This window comes from Leuresthes tenuis, unplaced genomic scaffold (genome assembly GCF_036924035.1).
Source record: "Leuresthes tenuis unplaced genomic scaffold, fLeuTen1.0.hap1 SCAF_21, whole genome shotgun sequence".
Classification (NCBI taxonomy): Eukaryota; Metazoa; Chordata; class Actinopteri; order Atheriniformes; family Atherinopsidae; genus Leuresthes; species Leuresthes tenuis.
The window spans coordinates 19,422,082-19,442,543 of record NW_027325375.1 but is presented as its reverse complement, the minus strand read 5'-3'; the positions used below and the strand labels follow the sequence as shown (position 1 = coordinate 19,442,543).

The 20,462-nt window shown below is 40.0% G+C and overlaps 1 protein-coding gene across 2 annotated transcripts in view; it reads left to right on the top strand.

Annotated features, from left to right (window-relative positions):
- The first annotated feature begins 8,765 nt into the window (after positions 1 to 8,765).
- The window catches only part of LOC140279535 (rho GTPase-activating protein 7), a 100,089-nt gene continuing 88,392 nt past the window's right edge, over positions 8,766 to 20,462 (top strand). For both annotated transcript variants that reach the window (XM_072374687.1, XM_072374686.1), the window contains exon 1: positions 8,766 to 8,999. In XM_072374687.1, the coding sequence (XP_072230788.1) occupies positions 8,879 to 8,999 (121 nt within the window). In that variant the 5' untranslated portion in view covers positions 8,766 to 8,878. The remainder of the gene's footprint in view (positions 9,000 to 20,462) is intronic.

The following is a 20,462-nucleotide window of genomic DNA, read 5'->3' as shown; positions in this document are numbered from 1 at the left end:
ATGCAATCAGTGCATTTCTGAAAAAAACTGGGACAATTCTTTAAGAATTTGGTAAACAGGAAAAACAAGGCAAGCGTTTCATTCACACTAGAAATAGAGGAAATTACTTAATCTTTACTTAATCAGAGGTAGAGGGGAAACTTGAAGCATCCATAAATGTATTTCAGATGCTTAAACTTGAGAAGACACTTTTTGGTGTCTTCTTGCTCTGACAGATCGTCTTGGAAACCTCAGAGTTGAATCAAAGAGCTGAACTCCGGCCTGTTTGTTGTGGTGAGTCATTCTCGGTTTGTTTGCAGAGGAGAGACGCATGCATTTAAACAGCGGTGCTTTGACTGAAGTACGGCAGTGTCTTGTTCTTTTGGTTGCTTGGAATTTGTCTCCGATCCACGTTGAGGGGCGTTCAGATTTGTAACGGCCTGGCTAGCGGCTGTGTGCTCTCTAATTACCTGCTTTTGGAAAACCGCTGGGAATGCAAGTAATTTAAGTCTTATTTGAAGGGTAAACAAAAGTGCCAGAAGATGTCTCCTATCACCCTCTCAGCAGAGGAAGAGGAGGGTTGGGGACGCTGCTTCCTATCACAAATATGGTAATAGCTGTCTGAGAAGCTCTTGGAAGGAGCTGAAGGAACTCAGTAATAGTGAAGCGAATGGCTGTTGCTTCACATAGCACCGCAATGAATGGATCAAGCTTCGGGTTGTGCAGATATTCAGAGAGCTTTGTTCTCGAACCCTTGATGGTGAAGTCTGTGAGACAAAAGCAGGAGAACAATGAGGAAATGAGACTGGCTTTGACTTCAGGTGTTGGAGAGCGCTGAAATGCCGGCTCCATGGCGACAGGTTATTAGGTGGTGGATGTTTGATTATGGAGTCAGATTTGGAGAGGTGGTTTTACTTTGGCTGAATCGGAAGCAAACAGAACTGCAGAGGAGTCAAAGAAGGCTTTTGCCACTGCCAAGTTAAAGTCGAGTTTCAAAACTGGAGAAATCTGATGTCAAATGGAGACTCTGTGCCATCTGTGTTAAAGCTGCAACTCACAGTTACTGTAGTTTTGTAAAGGTGGAGAATGAGCAGGCAAGATGTGTGAGCTGACACACATCTTCATCAGATCATGGGATGAATTATGGATGACAGCTTGGAAACATCTGACAAATGAGGAGGTACCTTTAAGTCCAATACTACCGGTGGCCGCTAGGGGCTGACTGCAAAGCATCTTTGACTCCATTAGACTTCCACTGAAAAAGTGTCAAGTCCTTTCAATTATTGTCTGCAAAACTTTCACAGAGATGAGCTTTTGCTTCAAGTAGAGGAGTTTAAGTTTCTTGGGATGTGGTTCATGAGGGATGGGAAGTTGGAGAGAGAGATAGACAGATAGATTGTGGCTTCGTCAAGAGTATTGAGGCTGCTGCTCCTCCACAGTCAGCTGAAGTGGTTCATCTGGTTAGGATGCCTCCAGGTTGCCCCCCTTTGGAGTTTTTTTTGGGCACATCCTGCTGGGAGGAGGCCTCAGGGGCAGACCCGGAACATGCTGGAGGGATTATATACTGGATAGCTTGCAGTTATTAATTGGGTTTCTCTTGCTGTTTTTACTTTCTTTTCTTGAAAGATGTGAAAAAGGAAAGGAGAACTGGGGGGTGAATAGAATTTTTTAAGAAAACATACATTAATATACAAAGTTTATATACTTGCTTCAGGTGGTTCTTGCCGGTTTTGAAAACACTTGATGTGCATCAGGGAGAATGGAAGCAAGCTTGTGAATTGTCACTGATATGACTTTCAGTTGTGTTTTCGGCCTGAGGCGAAAAGCGCTGCAATGAGAATTCAACTACGCTTTAACTAAGCTGACTGTTTGTTTCCTGTTAAGGCAAATACTTCTTCTACTGAATTACAACAACTGGCAGCGTAGCCTATGCCATCACTCTCTGTTGACAGAACTCAGCCTACTTTATGCCAAGTTTCCATTAACTTGTCTGATTCTTTTTTTCTGCTTGATTGTTTCAGATTTGCTTCACTAGTGAATAGAAATCCAGCTGTTGAGGTGACTGATGATAATGCATGGCCAGCAGTTGAACTGAAATGAATAATGATACTCAGTACTCTAACAAGTCCACCAAGGAATGACTCACAACGAGGAAATGGCAGTTCAAGGAATGGACAAATCAAGGCAAAATCTTTATTTCCTTTGAAAAGAGTTAAAAGGATTAGAGATTTTATCCAGCTGAAGGATTTGTGAATGGAAGTTGCAGATGTTTTCTGATGTACAACTATACATAACCCACATTAGAGATGTTTTCTGCTAAACAGGACAATATGAGGCTTTAAAGCTTCTGACTCCAGAGAAGAGTTTTAAAATTCTTGTCAATAAATTGTTAAAGAATAGTGTTTATTCAAATATGTCACCTTTATCTAAAAGTGTTTGTCCTTAGATTCAGTTTACTTGCTTTGAAGTTGAAATGTTTGAAATTTAAGTTTTTGCTGGAATCTTTACTGACCATTTACTGAATATTTACAATGACCGTGATCATTTCCTCCAACTTTGCTATTTTAAATTTGGAGTTCAGTATAATGACAGGGAAGGAAGTCTGCTGAAAACAAAACTGGCCAAAATTAGCTCTCAGATGACCAGTGGAGATCTATCAAAACTTAACTGTTTGCACATCCAGATGAGCATGATAACAGCTACTCTGTTATCATCAAACTGAGTTAAATGAGGTGGACAGGCCACTGGGTGGTGGAATGGGAAGTCAGGGGGATGAAACAGGGTGGTGTTTTGGAAGAAGCTAAATAAAATAAGATGGATATGCATTTTCAGAGTGATAAAAATCTAATTAAATGGTTTAAAGTTAGCTGAAAAAACGTTCTTGTTTCCATCCTAAAAATGAAAACATTTTGCACGTTATACAGCCATCACTTCATTTATTCATAAGCTCCTTTTCTTAGTCTCCTTTACCACAGCACATGTTAATTTCTTGGAATAAAGACATCCGTGATGAGTCTCTCAAAGGATATGAGGGAATTCTGCCAAATTAAGTTCCAAGGTTTCTGATGGGGAAAAAAAAACGTACATATCGAGTGAATCAGTTAGCTTATTAACACAACTTGAATTGCAGCCAAACTTCCAACTTTTGTTGACAAATTGGGAATTCTTGGGATGTTACTTCTGCAATATTTGTAGACCCAAGTGAAATAATACATTCAAGGTTTTTATTCAGTATATTTTGATGGGCCACATGGAGGCATGCTCCGTACGTAGTCATTATTGCAGTTAGTGTGCAAAATGCAAAACAGGATTTCTGTGGTCACAGAAGTGACTCCAGGATGCTTCTCTGAAAGAATAGACTTAAACTCCACATGAGATGTCTGTCTGCTTGAACTTTGAACGCCTGGGGTTGCTTTCTGCCTTTTCTAGGCAGAGTTCAGACTGCAGATGTTAGGCTTAAATTCTGTCTAAGTGCGTAGAGACGGGAGGCTGCTACCTCTTACTGCTACATCCCAAGGCTGGACCATGGATCGTGTAAAGGCAATATTTAGGGAGACCTGATGAATAACCTCCTTGGAAAGACTGACTGTGGCAGTAAACGGCCATATACCACTTTTAAAAGTTTTTAAACCCAAGTGCCCCTGAACAAAACTCAAACACTTCACCAAAAGAGGAAGCAAAATATTTGTGTTTGGTGTAAACTGTTAAGATTCAGTAACATCTTTCAGCCTTTGAAGAGCTAGCAATCAGTCTGGTGTATTTCACCAAAGAGAGCCAATAAAATACAAAAAAATTAATTTGTCATATTGAAGGTGTTTTGATTTATTTTATTTGGCTGATGGTTAGAATATTTCAAATATTTAGCTAACACCTTTATCTAAATTCCTGTGACACACCCGTGGAATCCAGTGCTTGGCAATGGATCTCACAGGTAACTGCCAAGATGTCCAGCTTTACAGGTTTTACCATTACAAAAGTATTTTTCCCTTTTTCATTCTGAAATAACAAGCCCAGACAATGGTCATGGGTGGCAGAATTATGGTGTTGATTGACTGGCAGCAGTTCAGCAACACTGATACTATCGATCACATTAGCAGTGTATTTTCTTTGGCTCGAAGCTAGCATGAGATGAAAGTACCACAGTTCTGTGTGTTATATTGCACAGTGTAGCAAAAGTGTTACCTCAAAGTAATATCTGAAGAATGCGATGTTGAATGTTTTGAATATTACACTTCTGAAGATCTGAATGTCACAAACATAGCCTTAGTTGGAGAGTTAAGTTGAATAATGCATATTTCCCTTATTCAATTCTTCAAATTCAAGGAGCTGTCATTACAACACATTAATCATTAATCAATGATTTGTCATCACTTCACAACGCACGGGGAACTGCTCTAAAGCTGCACACTGACATATGGGATTTCTGCAGCAGTAAGTGACACACCAGCAGCAACATTAACAACAGCAACTTGAACATTTTATTGTGTTATGCTCTGTTATCATCATGTAACATGGTCTATGAAAGGAGACTTCCATGCATGGGACTTGTGTTGAAGCCCAGGCTTCAAACTGCTGTATTTCACTTCTTTTTATGTGCTTTTTTTCTGACATCTTTATTATTTTTATGATTTCCAGTCTTTAACCCTCTTTGCACCTCTAAATGTGACTTCTTGACGGTACCCTGTGCATTCAAAAGCAGCAGGCTGAAGGCATAGGGTACACCCAAAGAATTAAGCTCAGACGTAATTCTGACAAAGGAATCCAACACAGTCATAAAACTGATTAATAAAGAAATCCACAAAGAAAATATTTTTTTACAGTCAGTAAAGTTGAAAGCTTTGACTAAGGGGCTTTTTTTAAATAGAAATCACATGACATATGATAAGATCTAATAATGCAGACAGCACACCAGAACTACTCTAAATGCAATTCGATAGCAGTCTCCAGCAAATTCTGATAAAAATCAGAATGCCTTGTAAATGAAACACAAGATTCTGACAGTTTTTACTACTAAGCACCCCTTTTGGTTGTCATGTATGTTCAGTCCCTACATCGGAGGGTTCCTTCATTACCCCTCTTAAAGTCTTTGTGGTTATTACTGACGGATATTTCTCTCTTCCAGTTCTTTCCATTCAGCATCTCCCTTTGTTTCTATGTTCTGGCTCCTCTTGCTCTTTCCCAGCAGTTCTTTTCTCCAGTGTTTAGTTAATCTCTTTCCCAAGAGAGGAAGTGTGTTTAAACATATTTTACCATTAATAATGATTACGTTGATGATGCCATGATAGGTCATTATAGCTGAGATTTCCCCCGTCAGCTTCAGGTTTCTCTTAATGTGTAACTGTTGACTTTGGCCTTGAACCCTTTTTTATCCTCCCAAAGTGTGTTCTTCACTCACCCTCGTAAGTCTTTTTGATTGTGTCTACTTTTCCAGACTTCTTATTGACTTTTTAGAGCTTTATGATCATAACTTTACCTAATATGACAGTGTTGTATGATCCGAGATATCTTTAAGTCTGTTGGGGCATAACACAAGTCCCTGACAACAAGTTGAATTTGAGTCAATTGCCTGTAAAGTAAGAGCTAAGTCATCAAGATTAGTCCAAATATAGGGTCTGCAGTTTTGCACAATGTTTAAGGTTATTTAAGAGAAGTTCAAGTCAGGTCTGGCCTCATTCAAAACAGAAAGTCAAGTTCCTGTGGCACAAGTCCAAGTCAAATTACTCAAGACTGGACTGAGGTCTTAAGCCTGTCAGAGCCAATTTAAGTCTCAGGTCCTTCAAGACAAGTCATCATTCCATATCTATTGTAATTTTTTTATAAACAAGATTAAATTTTCAACATCTCCAATTGATTTCAAGTCATTACAACATTTTCAAGTCCTTGAGTATGATTCTTAAAAAGGCTTCAAGTCAATTTTGAAGACTTCCATTTTGAGTTCCACATCAGTCAGGCCACAAATTACCAAACAAGTCTTTCATGTTAAAGTCAAGTTGGCACAGTTCTCGTGTCCTTGTAAGTTAATGCCAAATCTCAAGTCATCTGTCTCTTAGGTTGGCCTGAACTACATAAACACATGTATCGTGTTACAGTAACAACTTTGACAGATTCCTAGTCCTTACGACTACATTTACAGTTTCAATTATAAGTCAAGTCCAAAGTCATCAAAAGATAAGTTTTACCCAAAAAGGTCAGTTCATAAGTTTATAAATTCATAAGATTCTTAGAGCAAGTCTTGAGTCTCATGATAAAGTCTCAGATAATACAATTCAAGATTCAAGAGGCTTTATTTATCCAGAGGGAAATTGCTGTGCAACAGTTATGGAACAAGGGGAAAAGTACTAAATAAAATAAAAATAAAATAGACAAATAAAATAAAGCTAACATAAAATAACAAAAGTAACTGCTGTACAATATGTGCAGTGTGCAAATAACAAATAGCAGCCTCAATAAAGAAAACAATATGTACAAGCAAGTGATTAGGAGAAGTGTCATTGTAAACTGGCATAGGGTAAAGTGACATTGTTATTTGGCCTCAGGACGCAATCTTTCCACTAATCCTCTCTCGACCTGAGGTAGATGAATTAAACAGTCAGATGGCCACAGGCAGAAAGGACTTCCTCTGGCGTTCAGTCCTACAAAGGGGTGGAATGAGTCTGTTGCTGAAGGTGCTTCTATGGGAGGTAAGCACCTGATGGAGAGGGTGAGTGTTGTTGCCCAGGATGCTGTGCAGTTTACACAGCATCCTCCTCTCATACACCACCAACAAAGAGTCCAGCAGGACCCCCAGGACGAAGCCAGCCTTCATGATGATCTTGTTGATATTGTTGGCATCTGCTCCCCCCAGCCTGCTGCCCCAGCACACCAAACCAAAGAAGAAGGCACTGGCTACCCCCGACTGGTAGAACATCCTCTGCATGATGTTCCATACAATGAAAGATCGGAGCCTCCTCAGGAAATATAGCCGGCTCCGACCCTTCTTGTACACAGCCTCAGTGTTTATTGTCCAGGTGTACACCAAGGTATTTGTAATCCTGGACCACTTCCACAGTCTCACCATTGATGGAAATGGGTGCAGGGGCAGATTTCCTCCTGCGGAAATCCACCACCAACCCCTTTGTCTTGGTGGTATTAAGATGCAGGTTAGTCTCACACCAGCTGACAAAGGAATCCACAACACCCCTGTACTCCTCCTCTTTACCCTCACTGACACAGCCAACAATTGCTGAGTCGTCTGAAAACTTCTGCTGTTGGCTGGACTCAGAATGGAACTGAAAGTCAGAGGTGTACAGGGTGAACAGAAAAGGGGAGAGAACAGTTCCCTGTGGGGCCCCTGTGCTGCTGACAGTGTCAGACACACAGTCCTGCAGTCTGACATACTGAGGACAACCCGTCAGATAGTTTGTAATACAGGAAGCCAGAGGGGGGTCCACTTGCATCGCCGTCAGCTTACTCCCCAGCAGGGCAGGCCGGATGGTGTTGAACGCACTGGAGAAATTAAAAAACGCGATTCTCACAGTGCTTCCCGGTTTGTCCAGGTGGGTACAGGCACGGTGGAGCAGGAAGATGATGGCGTCCTCCATTCCACATGTTAAAGTCAAGTGTCATCATAAGTCACTGTACTTAAGGTCAAAAAGAAAGTCTAATTTCCCTGAATGTTGCTTATTCAGATTTTTTTATGTAAGTCCAAGTCCTCCATCAAATCAGTCTTGATTTATTTCAATCCATCATAGCGCAGCCCAGGTTTAAGACACATAGAAGAGATGTTTCAAGTCAAGAAAAACAACTAAGCGGATGAAGTAGTTTAAAATTAGCCAAGTCCAGCCAGACTTTGATGTCAGAAGAAGTTTGAAGTGATTGATGTCACATGTTGGGAACAACCTGAAGTCAAACAATCAAGTCTGTCAATTATGATGAAGATTCTACTGTATAATCAGTAGAAACTTGAGGTCTCTGTCGAGTTTCATTACATTTGGGACTTCTCAGCAGAATCGAGCCTCTTAAAAATTCAAATTAAGATGCAGTGTGTCATGTCTGTGAATGCTTTTCATTTAAATGGACATTATTTTCCATTCAAAGGGCTTAAAGAGGTCTTTTACATAAATGAGGTCAAGTTCTTTCCATGCAGAGGCCTGATAACCAAATATTCAATGTGTGTGGTAATGTCCCGCTGTGTATATAAAAGTGTGGTGGTGCATTTGAGTTTGTGTTTATAATGCAAGTCTGTCTCTGTTTTCTTTTGTATGTGTGTGTGTGTGTTTTTGTGTAATGTTGATGTCTTTTACTCGGGTTAGATGTCATTTCCTCCTCAGGGGCGACCAAATCCTTTAACTTTCCACACAAAAACACTCATGGACAAAAGATGAATACTCCTAAGTGTCGCTCTGCTTCACAAGCACTCTTTTTCCTCTCATAGTTTGAAGCAGTTGACACACTTTTTCTTTCTGTAACTTTTTCTTAAACTCACCCGCACACATGTATCTATATTTTTGAAAGGATGATGAATCTCCTTGCTCCTGTCTGTGAGTGAGGACTGGCTTAAATGATCCTTACTTTCCAAAGATTTCCCCAGTCCCAAGAGATATAACTCAAATTAGTCCTCGCAAACATAGATGTACACCCATGAGAGTCTACAGTAGGCAGCTGTTGGGAGGGAGGGAGGGAGGGAGGGAGGGAGGGAATGTGGTGTTTCACAAATTGCACGCAGACTTTTTGCATCAAGTGTCAGACCCACTGCCTCCTCTTCTTCTCCCTCCTCCTCCTCCTTCCTCACTTTGCTTAACTCAAAAGTCCAGCACACCCTGTTCATGAGCTTTGAGGGAGTGGACACTGCTCTCATGGATTAGAAACTGTCTGGAAAGAATTTTCAAGTGGGAATATGTAACCGTTCAACGTGTGGATTATGGCTCAGACCTCCACAGTAAAAACTCCACTGCGAAGATCCTTCAGTGAGCATGTGAAAGACTCCACCAACAAGGCTTGGGATGTCTTCTGGAGGAGTGTGAGGGAGAGGCGGCTATGGGGTGAGTCTGGCTGTGATGTGCTGCAGTCTTAGCTGCAGCTCAGCGTATCTTGTTTTTGCTGTAAAGAAAGATGTCACCCATTTGAAAAAGGATGTCTCTTAAGCACATTGAGAGAGTTGGCACAAGTTCACCTGATCCTCAAAAAGAGTAAAGTTGGAAATGAATAATACTTTTTAGCATTTTAGTTCATGTTGTTGGCTTATGATTTTTATTATTTCAAAGTTGTGGGGGAAAAAAAGAAAGAAACACTATAATTTAAGGATTCTAAGAGATTTAAGCTGTCAGACTGCTCTTATCGAGGTCTCAAACCTTGGCCAACTCATTGGTGCTATGGCTTGTTCACATTCATTATCTGGAGAGGCCTCGTAGTACAACTTTCAAAGCAGATTCAAAAGGCTGATTATGCTAAATGCATCTGTAATTGCACTAGTGACTAGTGATGTCAGCAACCTTTAGCACGAGTGGAGGACTCGCTGCAGTCTCCATTCTGAACAGTAGGTGTCACTTCTGAGACAAATGACATTGCTACACTGCAAGAATCATGCTAGAAGAGGTCATACAGAAATGACATCATTCGTACACAAACATAACTACGGTTTCAGCTTATTTTCTTTATTTTAAAGCAGTATTTTCTGTGTTTTGTAACATCCGACATAGTTGTACTTTCTTGGGTTTTCATGGGTCGCACAAATGCCTTTAGAGACGGACCTGCTCGCTCTTCCATTCTGCTCTTCCCCACTTGCGCAGTAGGCAAAAAGTTACAATCCCGATATGCACAAGCAGCTGAAGTTTGCTGAGAACCTTAAACCTAGATAAAGTACTCCCCAGACTTGGTCTCAGCAGTCATGTCCTCTTTTTAGAAGATGCTTTGGTCCATCAAAACTTTGAAGAAAACCTTCTTCTTCTATTCTCATCACCACAAAATACAGCCTCAATAATTTTCCAATTAACTTGATGCATTTTGTAAACATGATCTCGGGAAAAAAGCTTTGGACCTGTGTTGCAGCCAATGGGGTCAATTAATTACAAACTAACTGTAGGCAAACATTACAGTGTATGTTTTGCTGAAGTTGAACAGAAGATGGCTTCTACAACAGGAAAACGATCCTCAAGATACAAGAAAAACCCACTGAGGAAAGGTTCAAACTGAAGCTTCTACGACTATATATATAGATATAGGTATATGTATAGCACCAGTTTACAATAAAAGTAATAGCAGAGTACTTAAGTTCAGTTCAAGTTCAATAAAATACAGTCTGATACGTGCAATCCAGCCGGCTTCATTACATTCCTTCCATGGTTTCTTTAGTTGGGAAACTTTTTAGAAATTGTCTTAGAATGAATTGGACTAATTTTGAATTTGAGAAGTTTATTGGATTAGGATTGTATTACAGTGAATTGGATTGCATTTGGTTTAAATCGGATTGTATCTTTGAAGTGCCTTGAGATGCAGTTTGTTGGGATTTGGAGCTTTATAAATAAAACTGAATTGAACTGAGTTAATCAATTGATTAATCAATCAAGAAATAAAGTGCTATTAATTGAAACCCAACTCAAAATTTTGCAATATGACGCATCGTTGACTCCAGTAAAAATAAATAACCACCTTTAAAGACCTTTCTCTGTTGGCTGTTGGAAGAATCATCTTCTCCAGGAACAGGGTGCCCTAGCATTAGCTTAGCATCTTTTCTTTGTTCTGAAAGTGTAAAAGATTTGAATCCGTCACTTTTAAATTGCCTTTTGGAAATCAAGCCCTCTTCTTCTCTTGTGCAGATAAAAAAAATAAAAATTGGGGTGCCCAAACCTTTTAGCTTCACTGGTCTCTTTGGTAGATTTATTCAATTATTTCAAATGCTGTTAATTTAAGGCTTTGACCTCATCTTAACGTCCCGGCTGGCTCCTGCTTCCTGCTGTCCGTCAAATGTTGAAAAAACAGCTCCACAAAGCCACGACTATGTGAACTGAAGCTGTGACTGATTGTGGTTTTTCTGCTCTTAAGGCACACCATAACAGTAACTTGAATATTGAAAATGGAAGTGCTAAAAGGAATCTGCGGTTTTCCACTTCGAGGAATCTCAGCATGTTGTCCCCACTGAGAAGTCGCTCCCCATCTGAGGGGTCAGACGGTCCCAGCAGGAGTCTGGCAGTGTTTGATCACTGTTAACACAAAGCAGGTTTTAATAGAAAGTGAGGCTGAGATCACACAGAGCTGCTGCTGTGTGTGTGTGTGTGTGTGTGTGTTTGTGCACATGCAAGCACCGTGTGGAAATTGTACAAACTTAAGCCGAGGCTGGTTTTTATTCATGAAAAGTGGGTTTGCGGTGTGGGGGAAAGTGTGTGGGCTTGCTAGATGAGCTTGTGACTGGAAGGTTACCAAAGGTTTACCAAACTGGCTGGAAAGATGTCTGGATGACCTCAGGCGCGAAAGTTTTCCTCCACCTGCTGTCGTCTCAGCTATGACTGTGACTGTTGTGTGAATGTAAAGCACGAAACTGAGGAAAGAAAACCTAAAAACGCATCCTAGTTTAGATTTTTTATGTTATTTTCTATTGTATGAGTGGATGGCTCATGGAAGGTGGGCCTCTGGGCAAAGTTAATGTTCCGTACAATCACCTGGTGCTCTTATTAATCCTGTTTGTTCAGGCGTTTTCTAAATGATGACTGATGAGATGTGCACATTAATCGTTCCGTGTTACAGACACAGAGCACTGTGCAATAGAAAAATACGTGAAGAGTAAACAACAGTAGCGACTTGAAATAAAAGAAATGTGGAAAAACAAGTATTTACAGAAGAATAATGGGAAAAAAATAAGTACAGTAATGTTCAAATGGACACGTATGTCCATACATTCATTTTCTGTACCCGCTTAATCCAACTGAGGGTCGTGGGGGGGCTGGAGCCTCTACCAGCTGTCATTGGGCAAGAGGCGGGGTACACTCTGGACAGGTTATTAGTCCATCATGGGGAGAATGAGATGAAAATATAATGCAGACAGACAAGCAAACAAACAGACGAATGCTATTCATAATGTTGCACATCATTTAAGAAGGAAAAAAGTATTAAAGGTGCATGTTAAGAGTTCGGACAGCCCATGGGAAGAAATTATTCCTGAGTCTTAATGAGCCTGTACCTCTTACCAGAGGGCAACACGCTGAACAGGTGGTGGTTCGGATGGAGGTGGTCTCTGGCTATGTTTTAGGTATCTATATACACAGATCATGTAATGTGCTGTGATTGATTATCCAGCTGAACCAGTTGGTCATAACCACCAGGTTAAAATTGTCAGAAATTACGTAGATTTGGAGAGAAACTCAGGTCCTCTCCTCAGGCATATGGATATTTTTGAAAAAACAGCTACTCATACATGTTCTGGCCTTTGATCTACATGCAAACATATTTTTGGGTCAATGCAAATTAACCTTCCGGAAACTCTGCTCTTTGCAGCACCTCTGTATTAATATGCTAACTTCAGGGGATGCAAGCAGCCACCACTACTGCAGCGTTCGTGCTTTTTTTCTTCTCTCATGATTCAGTGTGCATGTCGTGAGTATTACATGACGAATTAAATTATTAAGCCTTCAAACTCTCCACCTTTCTTCATCGAGGCTTCATTCTGGTTTTGCATTTTGAGACAGGCACCCTCTGGTCAAACCACCCTCTTAGGCCTCTCTATCCATTCAGGGCAGATCTCAACGGATACTTATCCTGAAGGTGTTTGTAGCCCTGTCCATGCCATGACTCCAAGTCCCAGAATGGCCCTCAGAGGCTTAACACAGTGTGGCGGTTTCACACTCGCTGTCCATTCAGCCTTCAAGTACTTCACTCTCCTCCCACCTCTGGGGAAGTATCAGAAGAAAATGGACAAATGACGTGTGAAAAGACAGTTGAAACGTCGATGGGACTGTATTAGTTTATCGTTTAAAAAGGTTGGTTTAACACTAGCATCTTAAAAGCTGCATTCTCAGTGTACTCTGTGGTTACTAATCCAGTGCAATACTCAGAGCAGACACTCTCCGGAGGAATGGAAAACTCCTTTAAGGCACTTTTACATAATGTTTTCATCATTAAACATGCAGAAAAACATGCTTCACAACCCCATTTCACACGGCCTTGGATGGGGAAAGAGACGTGTGGCTCGTCCAAGTGTTGGACGAAGGGATTTGCAGGGACGACCTATGATTTGGTCTTGAGAGTTTTGCTGAAGGTGGTGAAAAAAAGCTTGAATTTGAAAAACATCTGTTCAGCTGTGGAACATTTTCATGTTGGGTAAATGTTCTTTAAAATGTGAAAAATGTTGACTGGTGTAGCTAAAACCATCCCGTTTCCTGTAAGTAAAATATTATTTCCCGATCGGCTTTTCCCGCGTTGCATCAGATGCGTCATGCTGACAGGCATAGTGGAAAATTAAATCTAAATAGTGAGGTCTGTAATGTTTTTTGCTGATCAGCAAAATCATCTGAGATGAGCAGCTTTTTGTGATGATGCTGCAAAATTTTCAAACTTTAAAAGGAATGCAACAGTAAAGCAAACAGTTGATGTGAAATGCTGCTTTTGGTTTGTGTTGACCTCTGGATTGTGTCTGTTTTAAAGTACTGCTTCTTCTTTTCCTGTGCCTGTGTGTGCAGGTCCATGAGTGTGTTTTTGTGCTTTTTTTTTTTTTCAATCTTGACAGCTGGTTCTGAGTGCTGATTCCTAACTCCAGCTGTGTGTACACTTACATCACCATGCAAATGTTTAGATTAAACCTACAAATTACGCTGGGGCAGTCATGCTCACTGGTCGGCTGAAATGGATTATGCAACGCTTGCATGGCTCAGAGAAGAGAAGCTTGGCTGGCTTTTTCTGGAAGAATCACATAGCGCCCAATGACTTTGCATTAACCTCTGCCCTTGATATACACAGCTTACAGGAAGACACTGATATATAAGGCTGTGAAATCCCAAAGTGAGTGAAAATAACCTCCTTCAATGGCTGGAAAATAAAGTGAATTTCAAATTCTTTATCATTTTCCAGAAACTCCATCTACCCGTAAGAGCTGAAATTATTATACTGAACAGCAAAAACAAGACTGCTAGTTTTCCCGTTTCCTCTGCCCATCACAGTTCTTTAGAATATCACCTGCAGGTCTTGATTCTAATTATTTCAGTGGAAAATGTGACTCTCTGACAGATGGAGATCTGAAACTGGCATAGGATCGTCCATCCATCTATTTTTTATACCCGCTTAGTCCAATTCAGGGTCACAGGGGGGCTGGAGTCTCTCCCAGAAGCCATTGGGCGAGAGACAGGGTACAACTTGGACAGATCACCAATCCAGTAGCATCAATGAACTGATATTAAGTATTATTTTTGTTATTGTATGTACAGCATTTATCCTTTATTTATTCTTGTCTTTAATCCCTGCATGTCTTTCTTAACTATTCTTTTCTTTTCCACTATTCAGTTGTGTATATATAGCATGTAGAAAACATTATGTTTTGCTTTAGTTAATAGCATTCATTATGATAATAATAATAATAATAATAATAATTCACAGCCTTTTCATAACTTAAGTTACTGCATAGAATATAAGTCAAGTTGGCAAGTAAATGCTGCAACGACTGATATAAGCAAATATCATGATGATAGTAATAATGAGACTGGAAAGACTGGAAGTTTCTATCATTTCAGATCTTTAGCGCCATGTGAAATGCTTTATCTTTTTGATTCAGAGGATGACATCATGCCAAACGTTTGGCCAGTAAGATCAATTTTATTCGCTGACTCCAAATTCTAAATGAATAGATTAATTTGGTGCATGTTTCATAGAGAGAAACCCGCCAGTTTCCTTTGAGCTTCACTTGGCAAAGCTGGCAAAAAAGATTCTTCCTTTTTTGAGGAGAAAACCTCCAGCAGCACCAGACTTGCAGAAGGTGTTCATACTAAACCGACTGGGAGAGGATTCATGTTCCACAGCGGGCTCACTACAAATAAATGCAAGTTACTTTTTACAAGTTTATTTAGGTGGTAAGAAGCTGCTGAAATATGGAGCTACAATAGAGACGTTTTGTAACTTGTATCACTATATTTGAATGTGTGCCAACAAGTACAAATCAGTACTGAAGTCTGAAGATGCAAGTCAATTCTACAAAGCTTTTGTCACACTTTTTACTCGCCTTGCTGAGTAACCAATGGCGATGCTAAGTTTAAGTCACCAATCAGATTTATCTAATAGCTAACCAGTCAGGGAGAGAGAGCGATGAGTGCTATCTTCTGCTTTCTTTGCTGTTGTAATGTCGTTACAGACATGTTTACTGATATACTGGTGCAAATGTGGTGTTAAACAGCTCTTTTTGCCAGTGATGGACCAACAGGTGCAGACAATGCCTTGTCCAACCTTTATTTGAAATAACGTGTGCTAGATAAATGGAGGGCAAAATTGTTGGTATCTTTAATCCAACTTCCTCTAAATAGTCACTGTGATTCAACTTGGCTCGTTCAACTTGGCTCGGTCGGACGGCTGCAGCAGTACTTTTCCCTACTCTCTCCGTGACTGGTTGGCAATAAGGCGAGTTAAACCGAGCATCGCCACTGGTTACTCAGCGAGGTGAGATAAAATAATGTGACAAGAGTTTTGTAGGACTTGTAGGACTTGTAAATTTGTTTTGTACTTACAGACATGTATATTTGATTTGTGCTTGTTAGCACACATTAACACACAAGTTACAAAACTTGTGTCTCTATTGCAGCTCCGCACTGAAACGGTGTTGCAAAAGCAATTCAAACCCATCAGTGGGCTTGTTGTAGATGCCTGAGTCCATATTCTATCATCCAGAATCTAACATGATGGAAGGAACCCAAAGAAAATGTTCAATATGATGCTTTTAAACTGTAAAATGATATATCTCTATTTTTTAACATTTACCCATTGTTTTCTTAAGTTGTCCCTTATTGCTCACTCACAGCAAACATTGGTTCTTAGAATTCAAGGCATTGAATTGATTTAAAAAATGTATTTGATATTGATTTATATGTAGAAGTCCCAGCTTTCAAAAATTGTTTTGGTTCATTTTGCCAAGGAAAGCCAACCTCAGAGAAATAAATCCAGCCTGCACTCTCTGAGATTTATTAAAGCAGATACGTCTGTGATAAAACCTGATGGATATTTAAATAAAAGAGTGCACTTTGTACCTTTTCCTTCGGAGTAGCGACTGTGTGTGAACAAGATCCACGAGAACTCCTGCGGCAGTCTTCTTTTCAGTCTCTTTGTGCGCCACTTGTCTCCCATCGCTTGCCGCCTGAGTGTCTCCACCGCAGAAGCATCTCCCGCGCGTTCTTCATCAGCCCCTCTTCATATTTACACATCTGTAAATCAAAAAAAAAGTTTTCATTACTCATGGCCCAAATATGGCCATCCATTCAAAGCTCACAAGCAGCGTTCTTCCAAACACAGTGTGTGCCAGATGCGCTCTGTAAACTCTCCCATAACTTTTTCCTCATGCTTGTTAAGACTGATCGCTGGTGCAACATGGTGAAAGTATCCAGAAACACACCACCAGATGCAGAGTTTAAATTGACTCCAAATGCTCAGATGTCTCCTGTGGTTGGACAACCTGCAAAATTCCCAGGGAGTGTGAGGGTATTTTGGAAAAAAGGGCAAACGCAAACATAATAATGAGAACTTAGACCCTGACTTGAGTTGTATTTTTGGTTACTTTTTATTGTCAGAGAAGGAGATCATGTTAAAGTTAACAATGTACAACAGTTCGAGCATTAAAACAGCAGAAATCTTTGTAAAGATATACTGTATATATGGCAAGTTAATCTGAGAAAGAAATCCCACTCCCTCCACTTTAATTGTCCACTTATTTAATATATGTGTTGTGAAGGAACCAGCAGTGCTTTAAAGGTTATTCACTATATAGAGCTCGGCAAACCCGTCACATGATACACCAGAAGTCGTGCACAGAAACTGCACATATTTTATATTCTTCATTCAGTAAATAACCAAAACAACCTATTTAACAGTTTTGTTTTCATTATATGTGGGTCTTTACAGACATTCACCACTGACGTGCAGTAAAATCGATCGTAAAAATAGCTGTTAGTGGGAGGCACTACATACAAGGGAGGAAATAAACTGATATCACTGTCAAACCTTGCAGCTGATTACCAACATCAGCACTATCATCATCATTATTATTGTTATTATAGTGTAGTGTAGTGTGACTATTGTGGGTTATATTTCCTTCATGATTTCTAAAGTTTCATCTTTAAATGGGCAAATGAAGCTATCTCAACTAAATTAGCTTAATATTTAAAGAGAAAACTTTCATGGCAAACCGTTACTGGGAAATGTTTCAGCTTATATAGAACTATTTGCCCTCCCTCAGTTGATTGTTTAGTTTAAGGCTGTTATTTTTTGTATCACAGATTTATTTGGAATAAGTACATAACAAATTCCTGTGATTAAATTCTACTGTCACATGAAGCCTTAGAGACAACTGCTGTTTCTCAGCATCAACAGATGGATAATTTTACAGTTATTTTACAGTAAAAAGCCTTGTTTAAAGATGATGTGAGAGATACTGATGCTCTGAGCCAAATATGATGGAGAGAATCAATGTTTGGGCTTCTGTTAGTTCTGATCAGACAGGCCAAACTAAACTAAAGGCCAAATGGTGATATTCGGTTGGGAATCTGGTAACTCACACTATCATCAACTTTCAAATAAACACGCAGTTTTGGTTTTCCAACTTGTGCGGTAAATGAATCTGCTCTGGGCCGGAAGGAGCAGGATGAATGAAGAGGGGTGTGTTTGTTATCTGTCTCCGAGCTTCAGAGGGACAAGAGGAAGAGCGCTGTTGCGGGAATGAACCACAGGGTTTAAACACGGGAGACGCAAAGAAAATAAACACTCTTTGCTCTCACAGGAAGGGCTGGGTCACAGCAGCATTTATAACAACAAGATTACAGTAAAAGAAAAATGTCTTTTAAAATTGATTTTGAGTTCAGACCCTGGCTGAGGCAAAGATGTTCCACACTGCAGGCAGGCAGAAGATACAGGCCTTACTGACCCAAAACTGAACTGTATTAAATATTGGACATGCCAGTGAGACATACTAAATGACATACACACAATCCTCTCCAGTTTGTAAAATACAGTGAACTTGCAAAATAGATCTGACCTGTTATTTCCTTCTTCTCAGATTACAAGTCATTAAGTTCTTGTTGTGGAAAATCAGTGACATTATCCACAGGCTATAAAGCACCAAGTGTACAGCAGTTTATTTAACTTTATCAACTTCAAACTTCATCCAGACCGCTAGTTTTATGGTTCAACCCTAAAACCAAGCATCATTTCCTTAAGTTGGCTGATACATTTCTTTTTTAGGTTGACGGGCCTCAAATCAGCATGTTTTGTGAAAGCTTTTTGTTTACACCAATGGAAATAACCGCTTTCATTGGTTACTGGTTGGCTGAATACTGGTGTTACCAGCCAACCAGGCTGGTTGCTGTTAGCAGGTTGGTTGGTTGTTTTGCAGCTTTGCATCTGCTGGTTACTGGTGTTACCACCAGTTACCACCAGTAACCAGCTCAGGTAAAACACCCTTTGCCATAATTGTTTGTGTCTTGCTTTGCAAACGCTTGAGATAATATAAGAGATAAGAGTTGAGTTTTGCACGCCTTGTACATCCCTGATGTATAACCATGGTAATGGAAAATATTTTGCATGTTTAAGCAGCTGATCCAGCTTTCCAAAGCCCAAGTAATGCCTGGAATGAGACCCCAAATCTAGATGAGTTGTAAGGGAGACGTCTGGGATACAGAGCAGGAATAAAATGGAGAAAAAGGAGGAGGAAGTCTAAACAATGTCTTCCTTTGATCATCATAAGAAATGTGAGATAACAGGCAGATAAAATGGATGAGCTTGGAGCAGCAGGAATATCAGGAAGAGACCTGGCTGCAGGAACAACTCTAACAGCTCTGTGCTCAGCTTTAAGATTATACAGGCAGACAGAGACTGTAGACAGAGTGGTAACAGCAAAGGAGGAGGATTGCAGAGCTTGTTGACAACAGATGATGTAATCCTGGACACTGAGAAAGAGCGTCTCTACACCCCAGATGTTGAGCTGTTGGCTGTGAGTTTCTGTCCGTGTTGTCTACTGAGAGTTCACCAGTGTTACCTGCTGACGCTGTGTGTGACATCATCAGCTAAGTTGTTGCTAAGCTACTGAAACATAATTTCTACCACACCTCTCTCTGCTACAACTTTCTGAACATTTGTGAGCTGATTTATTTTTCGATTATTTTGTTTTCTGTCCATAACAACAGCATTACGTCTTTAATGCTAATTACTGCAGCAATATAATTTCCCTTCAGAGATTAGTAAAGAATTTTTTATGTGAATTTAAATGATGACATAGCATGCATACACTCTATAGAGACATTTCTGAGCTATTCTTGCTTTATTTAATTATTTTTTGTGTGTTTTACTTGAACTCCCACGTAGAGACAGTATCTAAGTACATTTGTTCCCCTCCGTTCCGCTGTCTCCCTTTTTCTTGTTTATTTCACAGCTTTTTCCCTCTTCATTTCTTTGCCTCTCCTTACACACTTAGAATGCCTGTCTTCATAGCTGTCTGGATTTCATCAGTGGTATTACCTCATCCTGATCACTGGGACCACATGCTGTCCCTCCTTCCCTCTCAACATTTTTCGTATCCTCCCCTCCTTTTTTCTTCACAAATTCTTTTCCTTTCCTTCTCTCTGTTTGCTGCCTTCATTATTCTCTTCTTTACCCCGTTTGCCATCACGCTGGCTGTACACCTATGCCTAGCTCAGGGGATTGCTGTATGCTTGAGGGTTTTTACTGTTCAGATCGAGGCTCTGCTACATTTAAAAAATCTTTACTAAAAAATCTTTAAAAGAAAAAAAAGAATCCAGCTCAAATAAAAAAGGATTCTGATTTCACGTTTCTCCAGTCCCAATACTGGCAAGAGAATATTTAACAAATGGCTTAGTTTACGATATGTTCACCATCTCGTTGTTGTCTTTCACAATTTGTGAATGTATATGTTTAATATTTTGGACTTTAAAAATAATTTATACCAGAAATAGTTTATAAAGATGCAATCTGTAGGTGGGGGAAGAATAAGACTAAGAAGAAGGCACGTCTCTCTGTTCCAGATGAGAAAGGCTGACTTTCTGCTTGAGCTGCAAAGAAAATGTGGCTCTAATGCAGCTGCAGATGAGTCAGAGAGTGGTTTGATTTTTGCTTTGCCATTCAAGTGGCTGTTAATACTGGCATCAACCACATCTTAATCTCTATGATTTCACAGCTGGTCACAGAGATTTGTGTTTTTCAGACTCTACGTATGTCAACTGAATGACTGATGAGAAGGGTGAAGGAACAACATAACATTAAACACCTGGCAGTTTACCTTTTGATTATGATCCATCCATCAGTTTTCACTCGCTTGT